The sequence below is a fragment of the Sinohyriopsis cumingii genome, chromosome 6, assembly GCF_028554795.1.
Source record: "Sinohyriopsis cumingii isolate HCF-2022 chromosome 6, ASM2855479v2, whole genome shotgun sequence".
NCBI classification, from domain to species: Eukaryota; Metazoa; Mollusca; class Bivalvia; order Unionida; family Unionidae; genus Sinohyriopsis; species Sinohyriopsis cumingii.
This window is the reverse complement of record NC_142966.1, coordinates 139,234,907-139,258,994: the sequence shown is the minus strand read 5'-3', so window position 1 is coordinate 139,258,994 and position 24,088 is coordinate 139,234,907. Positions and strand designations below refer to the sequence as shown.

The 24,088-nt window shown below is 34.3% G+C and overlaps 1 protein-coding gene across 2 annotated transcripts in view; it reads right to left on the bottom strand.

Annotated features, from left to right (window-relative positions):
- LOC149798108 (cytoplasmic dynein 2 heavy chain 1-like) overlaps positions 1-24,088 on the bottom strand; it is a 180,324-nt gene that overhangs the window by 151,033 nt on the left and 5,203 nt on the right. For both annotated transcript variants that reach the window (XM_089963194.1, XM_089963195.1), the window contains exons 3-16: positions 23,601-23,907; positions 22,341-22,601; positions 21,330-21,562; positions 20,134-20,382; positions 17,800-17,873; positions 14,056-14,200; positions 13,232-13,407; positions 11,486-11,681; positions 8,249-8,357; positions 6,785-6,933; positions 3,757-3,855; positions 2,639-2,778; positions 1,524-1,752; positions 96-223 (exon numbers count right to left, since the gene is read on the bottom strand). In XM_089963194.1, the coding sequence (XP_089819320.1) occupies positions 96-223; positions 1,524-1,752; positions 2,639-2,778; positions 3,757-3,855; positions 6,785-6,933; positions 8,249-8,357; positions 11,486-11,681; positions 13,232-13,407; positions 14,056-14,200; positions 17,800-17,873; positions 20,134-20,382; positions 21,330-21,562; positions 22,341-22,601; positions 23,601-23,907 (2,495 nt within the window). The remainder of the gene's footprint in view (positions 1-95; positions 224-1,523; positions 1,753-2,638; positions 2,779-3,756; positions 3,856-6,784; positions 6,934-8,248; positions 8,358-11,485; positions 11,682-13,231; positions 13,408-14,055; positions 14,201-17,799; positions 17,874-20,133; positions 20,383-21,329; positions 21,563-22,340; positions 22,602-23,600; positions 23,908-24,088) is intronic.

The following is a 24,088-nucleotide window of genomic DNA, read 5'->3' as shown; positions in this document are numbered from 1 at the left end:
TTTGCAAATTCTACAAAAGTTGATATAATATCAGTCACATGTCATAAGAGTTTGATATTTAAAAAGCTATAAAACAGAATCAATAGAAATCATACCCAGGCAGTTTCTCTGCATCCCGGCCCCTTACTTTCAGGGCTTTGAAGTTCTTCTCCCAGTCTGAGATGTTTTTCAGATTTTCCTCCACAAACAAATCAAGGTCCAGTGCTCCCAAGACAACCCAATCCTAGAAGAAGTGATGAGTATAAAAAAAAATCACATATCATATATATGCCACATAAAAAGGCTGAGATTTATAATAATAATAACACAAAAACAACTTTGAGATTTTTTTTTTTACAAAATGTATGAATGTGGCAATGGAAGCGAAACTTAATTATATAAAAACAGTCAAATGGAATGGTACCTGTACTTCAATATTTAGCCTGCCATAAATATAATGATATAAAAGATCTTTGTGTTGACTGAGCAACAGATACTGGCTTGGTAACTCGACTTGATTTAGAAAGATACCACGTTTGAGACCCAGTCTGACCTCATATTCATTCTCTGTGATATTTGATGGAAGCAGTAATATCACACACAGACATCTGCCATGCTTGCATAATTCTGACATTCAAGGTAGATTGGCATGATCATGGTTGACGGAGATACAAGGATGCAACTTAGAACGCAAGAGTAGTATCTTAAAGATGTGGACTCAAGATGCTGAATTGGTACAGTTCCGGTGAAGGAGGGACAGAATAATAATAATAACAATAATAATAAAGACTTTGTATAGCGCCTAATCTTTAGAAGCTCTAAGCACTTTACAACATTAGACAACATCTATAAGATAAAAAACATATACCAATATTATTACAAAAACAAACACCATGAAATTAGAAAAACATTAAAAATAATAAACATCCTGAGAATATTTCAGGTAGGAAACATTATTAGGTCTTTAAGTTTGTTCTTGCAGTTGAAATAAGTGAGTTTTGAGAGCCCTCTTGAATGTGATCACTGTGTCTTTGTGTCTAAGTTCAGAAAAGCACAGGTAGATAAGAGGGATTCTGGAGTTGGGAGGTTTGTGTATGGAACCCAAGTTTGGGTAACCATGACAATATTTATCAATAGATAAACTACATGTAACTATGATCATCATATATCTAGATCTGTCACTCAAGACTGCCAGCAGATCAGGGTCTGCACTGATCACATGACATAATGGGTAGAATGAACATAAAAAACATCATAGATCCAGATCTGCTACTGAAGACTGCCAGAAGATCAGGGTCTGCAGAGGCTACATGATATCATTAGCAAAATGAACATCACAGATACATATCTGCAAGTTCATTATGAAATGGTAGATCTGGGTCTATAGTTAGGTCCATGATGCATACCAAAAAAAAACACCAGTATTTCTTCCCTGTGACAACTGAAATGATGGACAATATACAGTTTGTTAATACAAGATATTCTCAAAATATGGATCTTGCTAAGTATAATAGAAATTCAATCATGTATGGAAAAATAGTTACCTTAAACTGATCCTGGACAGCAGCTAGTCTCTTGAAAAGAATATCGGCCTTCTTGTAACAGGTGACAAAGCCTTCAGCATTCCTGTCAATGATGGCAGGAAATACAAGGTTCTCTGTCTGGTCTCCCACACCCTTAAACTGGTTGGGGACACTGATGAATCTCTTCATATCTCGGAAATACTTGGCCTTGATCTCTTCCAGAGGGGGGTTGAACTGTAGGTGTTTCTGCCTGAAAATTAATAGTGCCAAACTTTAAAATACAGAAAAATATGAACAATTCAAAATGATTTTAAACCAAGTAATATTTTTAGATTAGAAGAAATACCCATTTGAAAATAGTTTTATCACAAGACTGGAATATTTGTTTGAATTTGACAAGAATAATCAGTAGCCTGGGGTTCAGACACTTTTACTATCATATTAGGTGACTGAAAGGTAAAACTTTTCATTTTTGTACCAATAGTCTTCCTTTGCCTAGTCTTCCCAAGACTACCAACAGTCTTCCTTAGCCGACCAACAGTCTTCCTGAGCCTACCATTAGTCTTCCTTTGCCTGTCTTCCTAATATTAGTAATAGTTTCCTGTGACTATCAATAGTCTTCCTGTGACTAGCAATAACCTTCCTGAGACTAGCAATAGCCTTCCTGAGACTAGCAATAGTCTTCCGTAGCATAACAATTGTCTTCCTTTGCATACCAACAGTCTTCCTTTGCATACTAATAATCTTAAACCAATAGAATATCCCGATTAAAAACAATCAATAAGAAAAAGATATCTGAGCCAATAAAGCTGTTTCCTGTTTATATGGATAACTTTTTCTATGTATATTTCTGTGCTATCAGATGAAGCAATACTCATTTTACAGATTTCAAAAAATCAATCACCAAAGTGATGGAAAGAAATGTTTGCTTTCAGCATCTTTATTTTCTGCAGTTATAATCTATCACAATCTGTTCTTTGGATCTCAAGATTTTTTTTTACAGTAATAGAAATTTCAAATTCAGTGCAACCAAACTACTGTGTTGAAATAAAATCTCAGACAGATAAAAATATGTGTTAAAATGAATTTCTACATGTAAATGTTTGCTATTGATTAAAAATAAACTTCAGTTCTACCTGTAAGTCAGGTCCACTTTAATCTCAGGCAGGTTCTCATTAAGGGCCTCCAGTCCCATCTGGTACTGGTGTTCAAGTGCCTTGTATAGCTGACGGTCCCAATGGGACTTCCAGGGGCGCATACCTTCTGGGGTAAATCCCTGAATAAAACAACAGAATATTGCTGATTTTACTTGAGGTGATTTCCCATATGCTTACAAAATGTAAATAAATGTTAGCTTACTTACTGTATGTGTTCATATCTATTACATTTTTACTGATACATTTTGGAGACTCTAGGTGGCCAAGTGGTCTAAGGAGCTCACCTCTACAGATCAATCATGTCTCACCTCTGTCCATGTGTGTTCAAAACTCATCTCTACCAATATCGGTATTTCGAGAAAGCTTGCTAGTAGCTTCCCCTGGGTTGGTGGTTCTTCCTCCACCAAATACATGTATACTGGCCATAATGTATAGCCTATAATATCCTGAAAAATGGCATCAGACCCACAGAACACAAAAAAACATAGTGATACATTTGCAAGGAAAGCAAGAGCTGACTACAGACCTGGTGATAAATAACATGCCTAATGGACTACAGTTATTTATTATGTAAATGTACAAACTTGTGTTTCTAACTTGGATAATAAATACTATGCATTCAAAATGAGTCAGAAAAGAAGTAAACAGCAGAACTTGAGTATCTGTGAGCAGTAGCTCATAACTGTATGTAATCCTGCTTCTATGGCATGAGTCAATACTTGAGAACAGTAACTCATAACTTTATGTAATCCTGCTTCTATGCCATGAGTCAATACTTGAGAGCAGTAACTCATAACTTTATGTAATCCTGCTTCTATGGCATGAGTCAATATTTGAGAGCAGTAACTCATAACTTTATGTAATCCTGAGCAGGACCTCATATTTTTAGGCAATCCTGCATCTACTTGAGTCAGCCTTTGTAAGCATTGCTTGTAACTTTAGGTAATCCTAATTCCATGGCATGAGTCAGCATTTTCAAGCAATGTTAAATAATCACAACAAAATAGAATTTTGAGTCATATTTGTGTCAAATAATGTGCAATCAATCAAAAAATAAAATCTAAATATTATATTAAATATTATTAAAGGTTCACTACCTTCTGCACAAGGTCTGCCATCAAGTGTCTGATGTCCATCAAGCCTTCCTTCCACCTGCTCTGCTGCCTTAACAAATCCACTCCCATTAGTTGCTGCACCTATAACAAAACAAATTAAAGAAAGAAACATTACAACAACAGAAAAGTTCAGTTTTAAGATTTTGCAATGATGGAGGATTGAGAATATGATATAGTCAAGTCTATAAGATGACTACAGGGATCAATATCTGGAAAGCAAATCGAGTCTATAAGATGACTACAAGGATCAATATCATAAGGTCAAGTCTATAAGATGATAATCAGGTACAATATTATGATAAGGCCAAGTCAATAATATGACTACAATGATCAATATCATGATAAGGTCAAGTCAATAAGATTACTACAAGGATCAATATCATGATAAGGTCAAGTCAAAAAGATAACTACAAGGATCAGTATCATGATAAGGTCAAGTCAATGAGATGACTACAAAGATAAATATCATGATAAGGTCAAGTCAACAAAATGACTACAAGGATCAATATCATGATAAGGTCAAGTCTATAAGCTGACAACCAGGATCAATATCACAAAAAAGCCAAGTCTATAACATGACTACAGGGATCAATATCATGATATGGTCAAGCCAATGAGATGACTACAAGGATCAATATTATAAGGTCAAGTCTATAAGATGACTATGAGGATCAATATCATGATAAGGCCAAGTTGATAAGATGACTACCAGGATCAATATCATCATAAGGTCAAGTCTATAACATGACTACAAGGATCAATAGCATGATAAGGTCAAGTCAATCAAATGACCTCAAGGATCAATATCATAAGGTCAAGTCTATAAGATGACTATAAGGATCAATATTATCATAAGGCCAAGTTGATAAGATGACTACAAGGATCAATATTATCATAAGGTCAAATCTATAAGATGATTACAAAGATCAATATCATGATACAGTCAAGTCTATAAGATGACTATAATGATCAATAGTATCATAAGGCCAAGTTAATAAGATGGCTACCAGGATCAACATGATGATAAGGCCAAGCTGATAAAATAACTACCAGCCTGAGGATTAATATCATAAGGTCAAGTCAATAAGATGACTACAAGGATCAATATCATAAGGTCAAGTCAATAAGATGACTACAAGGATCAATATCATAAGGTCAAGTCAATAAGATGACTACAAGGATCAATATCATAAGGTCAAGTCAACAGGATGACTACAAGGATCAATATCATAAGGTCAAGTCAATAAGATGACTAGAAGGATCAATATCATAAGGTCAAGTCAATGAGATGACTACAAGGATCAATATCATCTAGTGAACTGGATCCAGCAAGGGAACACATGTATTAGGTATTAAGACAAATGCAACAAATATATCTCCTCCTAATACCAACTAGATTACCACATCATCGGTCAAGTTGAAGCCAACTAAGTGAAATATCAAACATTTTCAAGCATTGTTTCCATCAAAAATAGTCATGTAAACTTTAGTAATTTAAACACTTTTTGTGTTTATTGTTTGTCTTGTCTCGGTTTTGAAATTGCCTTTTTCAAAGATACATTGAGAGTCAAAAGTGCTTAGGCTAGTATAAACTAGAACCGTAATAACTGAAAGTTTGGAAAATGTCAAATCACAGTATAATCAACCTCAAAGTACCCTCAAAGTCATTTCATTTTAATACATTTGTAAGGATCGGGGTGGGGAGAGGGAGTGTGATTCCTGCAATAAAACAATTTGACTGGATAAAGCATTATGAGTCATTTTGCATTAAGTACCAATGTTTTGTACACATCATTTTACTAATGACAGTGTTCCTCTGAAATATTTTGTATGGTTATTATTTCTGACAAAAATGAATACATTTTAATTTATTAGCTCATTATTCCATTCTGATCATTGTTTTGTCAAGTCAGGTTTGATATTAAAAAATATTTTTAAACCTGTAGACAACCTATTGGACACTGTTGGTATCATACAACCCTCACAAACGTAGTGTTGTACAACACTAACAAACACCATATAATACAGCTCTCACAAAAACAGTATGATGCAACCTCACACTGTATGATACAACCATCACAATTACCCTCATTATCATACAACCTTCCTAAACACACTATCTTGCAAAGCTCATAAACACACTACCATACAACCTTCATAAACACACTTACTTGCAAACCTCATAAACACACTATCATGCAACCCGCATAAACACGCTACCATACAACCCTCTTAAACACACTACCATGCAACCCTCATAAACACACTACCATCCAACCCTCATAAACACACTATCATACAACCTTCAATCATAAACCCACTACCATACAACCTTCAATCATAACCACACTACCATACAACCCATATAAACACACTACCATACAAGCCTCAAAAACACACTACCATACAAAACCCTCATAAACATGCTACCATACAACCCTCATAAACACACTACCAAACAACCTTCAATCATAAACACACTACCATGCAACCCTCATAAACACACTACCATGCAACCTTCATAAACACACTACCATGCAATCCTCATAAACATACTACCATACAAACCTCATAAACACACTACCATACAACCCTCATAAACACACTACCATACAACCTTCGTAAACATACTACCCTGCAACCCTCATAAACAGACTACCATACAACCCTCATAAACACACTAACATACAACCCTCATAAATACACTACCATACAACCGTTATAAACATACTACCAAACAACCTTCATAAACACACTAACATACAAGCTTTATAAACACAATACCATACAACCCTCATAAACACACTAACATACAACCTTTATAAACACAATACCATACAACCCTCATAAACACACTACCATACCACCCTCATAAACACACTACCATGCAACCCTCATTAACACATAAATACTTGTCATTATAGAAGCCTACACTTATTTAATGTGCTTCAAAACCTGCTAATGGCATTTTTAACATAACAGTAGTATCAAAAGTAGCTGCTGTATTTACCTTTTCACAGACAGTGTTGTGACATTTGCGGAGTCGTCGATTCTCTGTGGTGAGGCGGTTAGCAGATTCCTGGAGTTTCTGGATGTATCGCTCCAATTCCTCCGGATTATCCCATGTTACCATGACATCTTCACCCTTAGATTTTGTTCCTGTTATAATGAAGATGATAATGGAGAGTTAAGTAGATATCAGAGAAAGGTCAAAACTGACCATCAAGGTATATTCTAAAGTACATGAATAAATTCTTTTTCTTTTTTAATTTCCAGAGTGACATTTTATTAACAGATATGAAAAGCTAATTAGACCTCATCTTTATTGCTTCATATGCTTTAAGTTTAATCAAACTATCAGAGTTTTCTTTGCTAGATAATTACAGATTTTCACTCGTGCCTTTAAGTTTAATCAAGCTATCAGTTTTCTTTATTAGATAATTACAGATTTTCACCTGTGCCTTTAAGTTTAATCAAGCTATCAGTTTTCTTTATTAGATAATTAGATTTTCACCTGTACCTTTAAGTTTAATCAAGCTATCAGTTTTCTTTAATAGATAATTACAGATTTTCACCTGTACCTTTAAGTTTAATCAAGCTATCAATGTTTTCTTTATTAGATAATGACAGATTTTCACATGTGCCTTTAAGTTTAATCAAGCTATCAGTTTTCTTTATTAGAAAATTACAGATTTTCACCTGTGCCTTTTATTTCACTACATTAGAACCTTAAATCATAATTCCAATGATGATAATTATACCATAACAATTCTCATTCACAATAAATAAGAAAATATTTGATGAAATGACTTGAAAACTTCTCAACCTGTAATACATTCTCAACTCAAGTTTTCATACATAATTTGAAAGTGTAAATGAAAACTGCATTAAAATCTTATGAAAAGAACTGTAAATTTAAGTCTAGAACTGAAAAGCTGTCAATAAAAGACACACCACAAAAAAACATGTAGGAAAACGTTCAAATAAGTTGAGCACATACATGACTTTGCTGAGTTTTAGGAAAATACAGTCTGTTCTACAAGTATCTGAAGTTAAAGACATTGCAGAATTGTCCTTACACTAACAAGATGCAAACTTCTAGCACACTTTGTTAAATGCACTTTAGTTTTGACCAATTTTCCATTGGGATGCATCCACATAAAGTTTTCAAGAATTTAAGTGATATGCATGAAGTGTCCAAAATACTGATGGTGTAACAAATAAATTGTTAAAAAAACAAGTCACTTTAGTGTGAACATTATTAGATTCTTGTGATGTAGCTTTGGTGTGGCTGAGATACTCTGAGATACAGCCACAAACCAATATTTAAGTGTGCATGTAAAATAAAGACCAAGATGTTTAAAGATGTAACAAATAAATTCATGAATATATAAACAAATGTACTTATAAACATACAAACTAAAGTGCTAAATTCTGTATTCACTCACAACATCATTGTCAAGGAGACACTGACCTGTTTTAGGATTCTTGACCAATCTCTCAAAGGCCAGGGCTGTCTCTAACATCATGGTCTGTTGACTGGGAATCATCTGCTGGTCTATTGTGTTGTAGAAATGTGCCACCTGACAATAAAAAAATATCTAGCTGGGTACTGTGTTGCAGAAATGTGCCACCTGACAAAAAATATTTAGCTGGTCTATTGTGTTGCACAAATGTGCCACCTGACAAACAAAAAGAATTAGCTGGTCTATGGTGTTGTAGAAATGTGCCACCAGACAAAATTTTTTTTTAGCTGGTCTATTGTGTTGCAGAAATGTGCTACCTGACAAAAAATATTTAGCTGGTGTATTGCATTGCAGAAATGTGCCACCTGACAAACAATATTTAGCTGGTCTATTGTGTTGCAGAAATGTGCCACCTGACAAAAATATTTAGCTGGTCTATTGTGTTGCAGAAATGTGCCACCTGACAAAAATATTTAGCTGGTCTATTGTGGTGAAGAAATGTGCCACATGAAAAAAAGATTCAGCTGGTCTATTGTGTTGTAGAAATGTGCCACCTGACAAAAAAAAAGAATTAGCTGGTCTATTGTGTTGCAGGAATGTGCCACCTAACAAAAAAAAAGATTTAGCTGGTCTATTGTGTTGTAGAAATGTGCCACCTAACAAAAAAATTTAGCTGGTCTATGGTATTGTGGAAATAATCCACCTGACATGAAGAAAAGAATCAGCTGGTCTATTGTGCTGTCGAAATTATCCATCTGACATAAAGAAAAGATTTAGTATATTGTGTTGTACAAGTTATCCACCTGACATAAATAAAAGAATTACACATAATGAGCAGGTGTATTAGATTGACATAGAGAAAATAATTACACACAATGAGCAGGTGTATTAGATTGACATAGAGAAAATAATTACACACAATGAGCAGGTGTATTAGATTGACATAAAAAAAGAATTACACATAATGAGCAGGTGTATTAGATTGACATAAAGAAAATAATTACACACAATGAGCAAAGTCTATTAGATTGACATAAAGAAAAGAATTACATGTAATGAGCAGGTGTATTAGATTGACATAAAGAAAAGAATTACACATAATGAGCAGGTGTATTAGACACTTTTTGTTAGGATGAAGGATCTTAATTGTATGAAAATTTAGAAATTCAATTTTAGTCTGTTTCTGAGTTGAAAACAAAACTTTCAGCTACTAATATGTTTTGAGATAAAAAAATAAATTCAAGACATAACAAGCTGATGGCTTCAAGAAATTCTAAATGAAGTATTAGGAAAAAACAAGAGAAACAACTTTATTCTATTTTCATACTGTATTTCCACCACAATATATGAGAAAAACTAGAAAATATCCTATCTTGGAAGCTAAGATAAAAAACAATAAGTATTGGTCATTGGTCTATTTACAGAATGTACAATACAGTACAATGCTCATTACTAAAATTATTGCACTGTAAACTCAATTTAATTTTCAGAATTTATGCATCATATTTTCAAACCTTATCTTTTATTTTTTATTTTCCTGTATTCAAAGAAGTCCTCTTCTTTTCAAATAGAGGCAGAAATTTAATTTCTAAATTCTCAGTTCTATAATAAACCCTGCTGGAAAATATTATTATTACTGTTGGATACACATTCAAGTATTATTTGTTATCTAGAGTGAAAAAGAATGTCAAGGAATATATTGGACTGGAATTTTAAGAAAACAGAGTGTACAAAAATCTACACTTACAGACATTGAAGCAGGTAATTTTACAAATAAAACAAATACACAATGCAAAGAAAATGAAAATGCAACAGAATGTAGAATGAATGCATATGAAATCAAGAATGAAAAGAAATGACGAATGCATTTTAAAGAACACTGTTGGGGCCCCGAGTGGCCGAGTGGTCTAAAGCGCTCTCTGTTACAGATCACTGCCATCTCACCACTGTCTGCGTGGGTTCAAGTCTCAGATTTGGCTAAGGTGGCGCTCACCAGATAATATGTACTTTTGAGAGAGTGACGTATGTAAGGTGAAGTAGTTCGCATTTAAAACATGCACAGTGGAGAGAATGTTTGCATACCTCTATGCTACATTAATGTAATGTGGATGATATTTCTTTTGGATATTGTACTTTTGGAAATTTTACATGATTTAAGCACACTGCTAACTAAAATGAGTGCTCCCTTGTGTTAAAAAATCAGTCTGAATTAGTCTAAAGTACACTATACATAGCAGCTATTAAAATAGGGAAAATAAATTTTGCCAGACTAGACAATACCAGCTTCTGAAAGTGCAATGAATGAATTACCAAATATATAAAATGTAAAAAAAGTTATTGGCTCTTTTTTATACAACTGACCTCTGAAGTTCAGGAAGTGAAAATGACCAAGTAGAGCTAGCACTTTTTTGAAAGGTGCACATTTGAAGTAAGACCAAGCTGTATACTCTATAACCCATAGTACACCCATCAATCATACACCAAAATAAAGGGAATTAAAGGTTCTTTGCATTATACCTAAGATATACAAGGTCTTTTTTAAATAGCCAGTATAACCAGTGAGGAAAGCCGGGGAAATTCTTTTTCTTTAAAATCCTAACCCTATGGAAAATACGAAACTGTAGAGCGCCACCTAATGTGGATATGTGAGAAAGCTTGCCAGTAGCTTCTCGTGGGTCGGTGGTTCTTTCCGGGGTTTTCCTGGGTTCTTCCTCCACCATTAATACTGGCCGCCATGTGTAGCCTATCGTGTGCTGAAAAATGGTGTTAAACCCTACAACAACAACAAAAGAACACTGTTAATAACACAAAGTGCAAAAGCAATAGTTCTCTCCCTTTAACACTGTTGAAGATGGGAAACCAGCTTTAGTGAAGGCATTTCTGTTTTGTTCCAAACAAAGGAAAAAGAAATGGAAATATTTGTGAAAAATGCAAACAAAATTACATTTCTGAGACCATAAACAAAACACAATGACAGGGCAGATGAAATGCAAACAAAATTACATTTCTGAGACCATAAACAAAACACAATGACAGGGCAGATGAAATGCAAACAAAATTACATTTCTGAGACCATAAACAAAACACAATGACAGGGCAGATGAAATGCAAACAAAATGGAATGCAAATGATATAAATTTCATTTCAACAAACAAAAGTAGAAATGAAATGCAAATTTGATAAAATTATTTATTTTAGGGTCTGTAATGACATAAGATCAGCTAAAAAGTCTAGATTTTTCATACCTGTTTCAGAATACATCCATGCCTGTAGAACTTCTGGGCCGTGTTTGAAACGTGTTGTATTTTGGCAGGTACTGGGAAGGCGAGAGCAGTCAGTTGTCTAACTTCCCTCATAAGAGTGACCAGTCTGTCTCCATAATTCACATGTAATTTACCTGTTTTATGGTTCAACTCCATCAGTCTGCCATTGGTCTCCAGGCTGAACAGAAATTATTTATATTTCACTGATATTAAAGAATAATTAAAGGAGTGAAACATAAAAATTAATTTTTAATTGAAGTATTATCAGAGACAGCTGATAAATGCTAACTGGAATCCCAGATCTTTCTTGCAATATATCTCCTTCTTGTTCCTTTTTTTAAAAGAATTGTTATGTTATTATGAAAGGTCTGTATTTATCCACAGATAAATAAAATGTAATATTTAACTTGTCCATTGCTTAAACCCATGTATTTGCTAAACATGACTGCCAGATCAAAGCTTTTGGCTGGCCTGTACTCAAAGCAACCAGACATCAGTCACAGATCATCCCAAGTATCATTATATATAAATGTCTTTGATTTCTTTCTTCATTAAATTGTCAAATAAACACCTTAACAAAGTAAAATTCAAAGATTACTGTTTACAGATTGTTTCTTTGTTGGACAGACTTATAGACATAGTTTCATTGAATGGTGACTATGTTTTGTTTGCAGTTTCTTTGTCAAAAACAATCAAAGCAGGTGTTACCAATAAAGCTTGTTATAGTCAATGGCCTAAGAACTAAAACACTCATGGCAACTTAATCCTCTAATCAATGTATAACATTTCCAGAGGACTGTCTACAGCTGAATTTCTGTGAAAACTAGTTTTAATGAAAGGACATTGCCTGAATGTGATTCTTGTGAAAATTTACCAGGTACTTCCAGTGTCTGGCGTAGAGTGTGAGCCAGGATTTTTATGCCAGAATTGGATCAGAACAAAGGCTGTGGAGCAGGATGAGTGCTGAGTGCTGACACTCTTGATAAACTTACAATATAAACTTATGAAAATAAATCTTGTTTGTTTTGATATAAAAGACTTTGATCTGATGCCAGCAATCAGGAAGTTGAAGGGAAAAGAAAACATACCTTTGTACCAACAAAACAAAGAGAATCTTTTTTGCCAAAATGATGAACTTTGAGTATATTTACCATAGTGCAAGTGTGGCAATATCATATTAAGTGATAGAAACACTGTGTAAATACCTTTTGTTAAACAACCCCACCCAAAATAACTATTGTGGGAACTTTGTAGCATCTCACAGGGATAAACTTATCATTTAATGATGAGACATATAAAGGGGTTGAATTTTTTTTATTTGTGAATAATTATTACGAAAAGTAGATTCATGTGTTTCTATTAAGAACATCAAAATTGGGAAAATTTCAGGAAGCCATACAAAGTTAATTAGATCTTATTATACTAGAATCTTATGAAACTGTATTTGATATAAATTATATCAGTATCAATGTGAGATTACTAATATCAATATCAGTGTAAAACTAAAATCTAATTTTAATTATCCCAGCACAGGTCAGGCACTCTGTCTCAAAAGGCTTAGAAAAATATTAATCAAGATAACATGTCATAATTCTTTTTGATGTGTATAAAAAAAACATGATTTTAATTTTAAAATGGAAATCTCAAAATAAATAATGTACACTAAATTGTAATGTTTATTTTAAATCATTATCACCAGGAAAATAATAATTAGAATCAAAGTCTCACCAAAGAGGCTTTTTAGGATCATCAATAAGGCTCTGGATATCCCTTGACCACTCATCAAAACAATCCTGTCTCCAGTTGACCAGTTCATCATGGAAGCTGGAGGCATCCTGTCTGAATTTTTGGAATCCTTTCAAATCCCCTAGCAGTGTCTCAGCTGTCTTTATATTCTCTTCCACCTAGAAAATTGAATCGAAAATAAATACCTTCTCAGTTATGTCTTTTGTCTAAGGAAAACTGCAAACATAATTGGTAATTCCGACCCATCACAGTCAATAAACACTGACTTGACGATTATCTTACCAATGAAACAAAAAAAAATATTATGAATGTATGAGATTCATTTTCTGTTTCTTTTTTTGAGAGACAATTCATTACTTTTCCACAACTTGTTAATGATATTAAATAAAAACCTCAAAGAACAGGTGAATTTTTAGCCATACTATTGATTTTGCTTATCAACAATCATGGCAGAAAAAGTCGTATATTATACTGCAATAGAATTTCAAAAAATGTTAAAATAGTTGTATAAGTTTAAAAACTTATCATGGTTTTAATGGCCATGAGAAATGCAATACTGCAAAGTCATATACAAAAAAAGACTAAAATGCAGATTATATACTTAAAGATATACCAATGAAACCTTGCGATAGTAATGGAAGTATAAAATGACATGTAGGACTTGCAGAGATTTTGGTAAAACAGATGCCTTAAATATTTTTCTGCAACTGGAACTGTTACCATGGCAACATTAAGAGCATTTCAAATATATGTCAGTGTAAGAGTTTTTAGCATTTATTTCCAATTCTGCGAGAACTTCAAATTACCTTGGCTTCAAGCTGCCTGACAAAAACAATGATATTGACAACATCTGGCAGGTTTTTCCCTTTAGGGACTTTACCCCCGGTGGCTTTAGAGAAATCGTCCTGTAGCTGCTTCTGGTGAACAGTAAGTTGCCCGAGCAGGGTCTCTCTGTTCAGCAAAAGATTGGTAGATAAGTCATTTATCCATTGAAAGTGTATCTATAAGGAAAGCTCACAAAAAATAAATGTTCCAGATTGCTACTTAAAACTTCATAATGTTTCCATGAGTTTCTATAGACCCCAACAAACATGGCCCATATCATTCTTGATAGAAAAGTAAATTCTACACCAGACAATATGTACTCATACCTGTCAAACCAACCATGAATTATGTGTTGGCCTGGTTTACTTAATTATTTCTCTTCCAGCTGACAAATATTCCATCATCATGATCTAATGACATACACAATCATTATATTGTGACATTTTTCTACATTGGATTTATTCTTATTTCCTAATTTTTGTAAAAAAGTAACTATTTTGAATTTGCTTTTGAAGGTACAAGTAACAGCTAAGACCGAATTAAAAGTAATGGCTTCTTCTAACACTGAATCAATAGTAATGGCTCCTTCTAACACTGAATCAAAAGTAATGGCTCCTTCTAACACCAAATCAAAAATAATTGCTCTTTCTAACACCAAATCAAAAGTAATGGCTCCTTCTAACACTGAATCAATAGTAATGACTCCTTCTAACATCGAATCAAAAGTAATGGCTCCTTCTACCATCAAATCAAAAGTAATGGCTCCTTCTAACACCAAATCAAAAGTAATAGATCCTTCTAACACCAAAAAAAAATATAATGGTTCCTTCTAACCCTGAATCAAAAGCAAAATGCGGTCACAATATTACTGCATAATTTATTTTGACAAGTAATTAAACAAGAAAATATCCAGAATTGTAGATACAGAACAAAAAATGTCAATAATATTAACTTCAGCAGTATGTAAATTATAATAAAAGCAATAACAGTTGATTATTTGTTAATTAATTCATATGTGTCTGTGTAGAATGGGAAAATTCCACCTGAGCATCAGGATTTTGTTTAAGACAAAAGAATCTGCAGAGTGTCTGCTACAAAATTCTAGGTTCGAGTCTAGGATTCAGCCAATGTGGGTATGTGAGAAAGCTTGCCAGTAGCTTCTCGTGGGTCGGTGGTTCTTTCCGGGGTTTTCCCGGGTTCTTCCTCCACCATTAATACTGGCCGCCATGTATAGCCTATCGTGTGCTGAAAAATGGCGTTAAGCCCCAAAACAACAACAACAACAAAATTCTAACCCCAAGGATGGAATTCTTCTCACTGCACAAAGAAGGATTACGTCCCCACATTCCTGAACAAAATATGAGGTCTGAAGTCAACATGTCATGTTCTAAATACCAAATGAGGTCTGAAGTCAACTTGTCATGTTCTGAATACCAAATGAGGTCTGAAGTCATCATGTCATGTTCTGAATACCAAATGAGGTCTGAAGTCAACGTGTCATGTTCTGAATACCAAATGAGATCTGAAGTCAACATGTCATGTTCTGAATACCAAATGAGATCTGAAGTCAACATGTCATGTTCTGAATACCAAATGGGTCTGAAGTCAACATGTCATGTTCTGAATACCAAATGAGGTCTGAAGTCAACTTGTCATGTTCTGAATACCAAATGAGATCTGAAGTCAGCATGTCATATTCTGAATACCAAATGAGATCTGAAGTCAACATGTCATGTTCTAAATACCAAATGGGTCTGAAGTCAACATGTCATGTTCTGAATACCAAATGAGATCCTTAAGTCAATCTGTCATGTTCTGCATACCAAATGGGTCTGAAGTCAACATGTCATGTTCTGAATACCAAATGGGTCTGAAGTCAACATGTCATGTTCTGAATACTAAATGAGATCTGAAGTCAACATGTCATGTTCTGAATACCAAATGAGGTCTGAAATCAATATGTCATGTTCTGAATACCAAATGAGGTCTGAAGTTAACATGTCATGTTCTGAATACCAAGACATCTTTAAAACAGCAAAAATACCAAATTTCTAGAACAAAACATAAAAAATTAAGTTTACACTGAAAGAAATTTATTAAAAAACAATCTATGTTCAAAGCACATTGATTAGGACTGTCACTGACACAGATGTGAACAGGTCAAAGTAGTATGTCAGGTAATAAAAGACAACAGGCAAATGACGAACGATCATTTTAATCCATCATATGCTTCAGTGTAGGATAGGAAAATTGCACCTGAGGGTCAGAATTTCTATCCTGAGGGTGGAAGTATCCTATCCTACAGTTAAGATGGTTTCTTTTTCCTCACATTTCTGAATCAAATATAAAGACCAAATTAAAAATGGAAAATTGTAAATACTGCTATAACTTGCAGAACATCCATTTAAAATTGTAAATAATGCTATAACTTGTAGAACACCCATTAAAATTGTAAATACTACTGTAACTTGTAGAACACCCATTTAAAATTGTAAATACTGCTATAACTTGCAGAACACCCATTTAAAATTGTAAATACTGCTATAACTTGTAGAACACCCATTTAAAATTGTAAATACTGTTATAACTTGTAGAACACCCATTTAAAATTGTAAATACTGCTATAACTTGTAGAACACCCATTTAAAATTGTAAATACTGTTATAACTTGTAGAACACCCATTTAAAATTGTAAATACTGTTATAACTTGTAGAACACCCATTTAAAATTGTAAATACTGCTATAACTTGTAGAACACCCATTTAAAATTGTAAATACTGCTATAACTTGTAGAACACCCATTTAAAATTGTAAATACTGCTATAACTTGTAGAACACCCATTTAAAATTGTAAATACTGCTATAACTTGTAGAACACCCATTTAAAATTGTAAATACTGTTATAACTTGTAGAACACCCATTTAAAATTGTAAATAATGCTATAACTTGTAGAACACTCATTTAAAATTGTAAATACTGCTATAACTTGTAGAACACCCATTTAAAATTGTAAATACTGTTATAACTTGTAGAACACCCATTTAAAATTGTAAATAATGCTATAACTTGTTGAACACCCATTTAAAATTGTAAATACTGCTATAACTTGTAGAACACCCATTTAAAATTGTAAATACTGCTATAACTTGTAGAACACCCATTTAAAATTGTAAATACTGCTATAACTTGTAGAACACCCATTAAAATTGTAAATACTGCTATAACTTGTAGAACATCCATTTAAAATTTTAAATACTGCTATAACTTACAGAACACTTATTTAAAATTTTCTCACCCTAAAACAGAGCATAAAAAGTTAGATTTACGCTGATAAATTCAGTGTAAACTTTCAGTGATGTTTAAACACATTTTGGCTTTCAAAGAACAGTGGTTGAAACTTCAAAGGTATGGTAATACAGTGCCTGAATTTTGTACTGCAGACAACTTGCACAATGATACAAATGTGAACAGGTAAAAAAATAAAGTTCACTTTTATCCATAAGATTAGTAAAAAATGAATGAAAAACCATGTTTTATTCAAAGATTATAATACTAGCTGATTACAAATACTGTTCATCAATTAAATCTATTATAAAGACTTTTCCTTTAAATGCAGATCTGTTCCAGCTGTCTGAAGAACCATAAGAAAAGAAAAAAATTTAGGTTAAATAATTACAACAGAACAACCACTATTTTGAAATAAAATATTTAGTAAGATCCCACCTTTCTGCCACCATCTCCTTGCTGATACCAGGTTTTTTAATCAGCAACTTGAACCTTTGGAATTCTCGGAGTAGCTTCAGGTATGAAAGAAAATAAATTTATCCATGAGACTATAATTTTATTGAATATTATTTACTGGAGCATTCATTGAACAAAAATTATAGATAAATGCAAGGTGATAACAGTTTAAACCATAATTTTTCTCATAAATTTAAAAAAACAATCAGCATTGAAAATGCTATGAAACGAAGCAAAAATCATGTTAAATTTCAGCCTGATGAAGAAATAAGGAATAGTACTATACCAAAACAGTATTAATTTAATCCACTAGTACCTGCTTTATCTTATTAACATATAATCCATCCCATGTACCATCTCAAAGTAATTGTCATGAGGCTTTGTAAAACATTCATGCAGATCTACAAACATTTACCAACAGGTTTGTATTTCTGAAGACACAGAAAAAAGGCTTCCAACTTAGGTATGTATTAGGTACATAATCTTAGAGTGATGATATGCACAATCACAAAATTAGGTACATAATGCTAGGGTGAGGATATGTACTATCACAGCATTAGGTACATGTTATGGTGATGATATGTACTATCACAACACTAGGTACATAATGCTAGGTTGATGTTATGCACTATCACAACGTTAGGTACATAATGTTATGGCAATGATATGTACTATCACAATACTAGGTACATAATGCTAGGTTGATGATATGTACTATCACAGCATTAGGTACATAATGTTATGGTGATAATTTGTACTATCACAACACTAGGTACATAATGCTAGGTTGGTGTTATGCACTATCACAGCATTAGGTACATAATGCTAGGGTGATGATATGCACTACCACATCATTAGGTGCATAATGTTAAGGTGATGATATGCACTACCACATCATTAGGTGCATAATGTTAAGGTGATGATATGCACTACCACATCATTAGGTGCATAATGTTAAGGTGATGATATGCACTACCACATCATTAGGTGCATAATGTTAAGGTGATGAAATGCACTACCACAACACTAGGTGCATAATGCTAGGGTGATGATATGCACTACCACATCATTAGGTGCATAATGTTAAGGTGATGAAATGCACTACCACAACACTAGGTACATAATGCTAGGGTGATGATATGCACTACCACATCATTAGGTGCATAATGTTAAGGTGATGATATGCACTACCACATCATTAGGTGCATAATGTTAAGGTGATGATATGCACTACCACATCATTAGGTGCATAATGTTAAGGTGATGAAATGCACCACCACAATACTAGGTAAATAATGCTAGGGTGATGATATGCACTATCACACCACTAGGTACATAATGCTAGGGTGATGACATGTACTACCACATCATTAGGTGCATAATGTTAAGGTGATGATATGCACTACCACATCATTAGGTGCATAATGTTAAGGTGATGATATGCACTACCACATCATTAGGTGCATAATGTTAAGGTGATGATATGCACTACCACATCATTAGGTGCATAATGTTAAGGTGATGATATGCACTACCACATCATTAGGTGCATAATGTTAAGGCGATGATATGCACTACCACATCATTAGGTGCATAATGTTAAGGTGATGATATGCACTACCACATTATTAGGTGCATAATGTTAAGGTGATGAAATGCACTACCACAACACTAGGTACATAATGCTAGGGTGATGATATGCACTACCACATCATTAGGTGCATAATGTTAAGGTGATGATATGCACTACCACATCATTAGGTGCATAATGTTAAGGTGATGATATGCACTACCACATTATTAGGTGCATAATGTTAAGGTGATAAAATGCACTACCACAATACTAGGTACATAATGCTAGGGTGATGATATGCACTACCACAACATTAGGTGTATAATGTTAGGGGGATGATATGCACTACCACATTATTAGGTGCATAATGTTAAGGTGATGATATGCACTACCACATCATTAGGTGCATAATGTTAAGGTGATGATATGCACTACCACATTATTAGGTGCATAATGTTAAGGTGATGATATGCACTACCACATCATTAGGTGCATAATGTTAAGGTGATGATATGCACTACCACATCATTAGGTGCATAATGTTAAGGTGATGATATGCACTACCACATTATTAGGTGCATAATGTTAAGGTGATAAAATGCACTACCACAATACTAGGTACATAATGCTAGGGTGATGATATGCACTACCACAACATTAGGTGCATAATGTTAGGGGGATGATATGCATTATCACACAATACATCCCCACTTGCTCTTTGAAAAGTGTGTGACATGCTTTACCTGTTGTGGGTTCCCATCCAGTCCTCTGAACTGCTGTCTAAGTTTTCCCACAATCTTCTGTTCTGCAGGGGATATTATTCTCTCATACTGTGCCACAGCAGCCTGCCAAATGGGCTGGGTGTAAGGGTTGTACTGGAGTGGATTTAACCCCATAAAGGGACTGAAGGCTTCATCAACTCTCAATTCTTTCTGATCTTGGGAAGACAACAATCCCAGCTGCTGCTCGTGAACAATACGCAAGTTTAATATCTGAAAAATAAACATATGTGCTGTAACAGTCATGGCTGAGGTAACTGTTAATGTACATTGTATTGTTAAAAAAAACACTTGAAGCTTGCACTATCTTTTAACTATAAACACAATTTTTAAGAAACAAATATGTTCACCTGGGTATAGAAAAGACAGATAGTTTGAATGAATCCGCTTTCTTTAAAGAAACTAAACTGACATTATTTTTAGCAAACATTTCACTTCAACCTGCACAAGAGTAGAAGCTCGTTTGATTTTTAAAAAATAAATGATGAACATTTCTAACACAAACACAAACTTACTGAATGTTACTGATATTACTTCCATGTGAACTGATATGCTTAACCCAATTTTTCAAAATTTGGAAAATAATCTTTTCTTTGTCTGATAAAAAGCCCACCCACTACTTTTTACCACACTGATTAGGATGACACATTGCCCCATATTCTTGAAACCTGATCGGCAAGAAACTCAAACTCAAAACCCCTCAATCAAATAATATCCAGTAAATATAGTGTATTTTAAAGCAATATAAATTTGGCAGTTTATTCAGAGAAATAAGATAAAAATGAAACAAAAGTTCTGTAATTTCAAGTTTAATACTGTATATACTCATTATAAGTCTAGTCCAACTGCAAAGAATACAGACCCTGATCTGCCATCACATAATCTGCCAGCAGATCAGGGTCTATGTTAGTCATTCTATTGATTAGTCCTTACAAAATGCACAGACCCAGATGTGCTGGTGCATTCTGCAGAGGGATCCAACTTATAAGCAAGTATATACGGTAGATCATCAAAGCTTTTCAACTCTGCACTTGCATTTCAGTTTCTTGCTCAGGTGGTTTCAAAATCACTAAGCCTGGTTTTATTAAACAATACAACTCATGTCTTGAGAGGTCATTTCTAAACTGATCTAGTCTCTACATGTGCTTGCATGTACATGCCTCCACTAGTCTAGCTGCCAGCTGTTTCAGTCCTTCAGGTGTCAACTTTTCACCCTTCCAGGGGTGGTAATCAAACCTCTTCCAGAACTGAACAGTCAAGGTCTCACATGCAGCAACCCAACGCTCACATATAGCCACACCCATCCTAAGTGACTCCTTAACATGGCCAAAGGACCCTCTCCATAAGTTTTCCTCTTCCAGCTTTCTCTGAACATAGCGACCAAGAGAACTTGCTAAAATGAATGATATAAAGAAAAATATTCAGAAAGATGATGCTGAGGATCAGACAACAGCATTTGAAAATGCATCCTGCTTCATGTCTCAAAACCAGCAATTTTCAAAGTAGATCTGTAAATTTTCAAAGTATTTTGCTATTTGATTCAACAACTGGTGGTCCAAAGTGATTATTGACAACAAATTTTTATTAGTTGAAAATACGTAAAAAATCTGAAGATTCTGATCTCTGCAACTGAAAAGACAATCAGCATATATATATCAAATACATAGTAGGTGATCATTCTTTTCATCATTATATGATATGCCACAAAAGAGAGATTGTGATTTGGGGGTTTTGTCAGTTTATTGCCATTTTCAGCACATGATAGGTTATGCATGGTGTACAGTATATTTTGGTTGGGGGAAGAACCCACAAAACTCCCGGGAAGAACCACTGACCCATAAGAAGCTACTGGCAATCTTTCTCACGTACCATTGCTGGCTGAGTTGAGACTAGAAGCCACCCAGTCAGAGGTGAGATGTCAGTGATCTGTAAAGATGAGTGCCTTAGACCACTCGGCCACAAGAGGACCCCCAACAAGAGTTCAGGCTGATTTGATTTAATAGTTAGAGCCAAGTACAATGAGATGTAACAGTCAAGAATTTTAACATGCATTTTATTTCTTTTGCCCAAAAATAAGGACTGAAGCAAACAGACTCAGTATCACAATCAATTCTAAAATTATATCCATATGATAAGTATGACATTAGAATTATATCAAAGTTCTGACATACCAATTACATCCATCAGGTTTTTCATCCTGGCCTCTGGGTAGGGATCAAAATCTGTCTGCCTCCACACATCATCGAGTGTATCCTGTGTTATGTCCACAAGCTCCATCGCATCATGCAATGCCATGGCATCCAAACCACCGTAGTCCTTGGAGATGGGTTTGAAGAGTTCCACAAAGTGTTCTGCCTTCACACGAATGTCACCTTTTCCAGTTCGAGCCAAATCTGACCAGTACTGAAACTCATCGACTGGGGTCAAGATGCCTGGATGTTATATGATGTAAAGATGAAGAATAGCATCAATGCCTTACTAATATGTATTTTGTTTTAGAAATTGTCCAATTACTGACTACATTTCTTGTTTATATCAACGTGATGACTTTTAGGCAAATATTTTCTTTCTTTTGGAAATGAGCAGGAGTTTTAAAAAATCTCTAAGAATCCACTCACCCAGACAGGCAAGTATACTCACCTGGTCAGACAAGTACACTCACCTGGTCAGGGAAGTACACTCACCCAGTCAGACAAGTACATGCACCCAGTCAGACAAGTACATGTACCCAGTCAGGTAAGTGCACTCACCCAGTCAGACAAGTACATGCACCCAGTCAGGTAAGTACACTCACCCAGTCAGACAAGTACAAAAAATTAACTTCCACAGAATCAAGTCTTACTCAACCAGCTATTACAGAAATATACAAGCTGACACTGTTAATGACAAAAATTAAATCATGTAAAATGTTGTTTTCCAGAACTTGTTCTGTGACCCTGTAATTACAAATTAGAACCATTTTCTTTCTCTGGCAAGCATTTATTTGTATCATAGAGTGAGACTGAAGCACTTGTATGATCTTCATCAAAACCAATGGAAAACAAACATCTAGTAGAAAGAATGGAATTCAAATGAACCAAGTCTTAAATATTTTCATTAGAACATCCTTTTCATTAAAGGAACATACTGGTCAGCCCTAAATTTGCACTCACATATAATTCACCTGAATGCTGAAATTTTTCAAAACTTCTATTTTGAGCTAGGCAAGTAAATAATCAATTCTGGTTAAAAAATATATATGTTAAAACGTGAAATAAGCAACCACATTGTTCTGCCTAATAAAATTAGTCCATTTTCTTTTCCAGTGTTTACTGCAATCAACAAGATACAAATATAATATACCATCTCAACAGAAAGATGCAAAAAAGATGTTAAAGAATTTGTCTCAACATAAAAGAAAGTTCTACAGTAACTCCTCTGAAGTAACGTACTTCCCAAATTGTCTTCTTCCCCTCCTTTTCCTTTAAATGATGGATCCTGTTTCCGAATGGCACTCCCTAGTCCTGCTTCAAGTTCACTCAGCAGGTTCTGAAGCTTTGGGTCAATACTTCGACTCCATTTTCCATCTTCCAGCAACATGGGTACATAAACCTTCTGAATCACATGGTACAGCGTGTTAATGGGTGAGTCAAGCATCGAGGACACAATGACGTTGCCAAGGACATTGTCTGGGGTGATGGGCTCTGGTCGTATTTTAAAGAACACAATCACCCTGTCTTTAGTGTCACCTGTTTCGACCTTGGAAGTAAAATGCACAGAAATCAAGCTCAAAGACGCTCAAAGACAATTTATGGGATACAAATGCAGGATTAACTGAGCCAGGTCATTTTTCCCTGCCTGTTGACCTAAACATATATGTCCGATTGTTTCAATAGATCTTTGCATTGTTGAGAATAAGATAATGTTGTGAGATAATGGT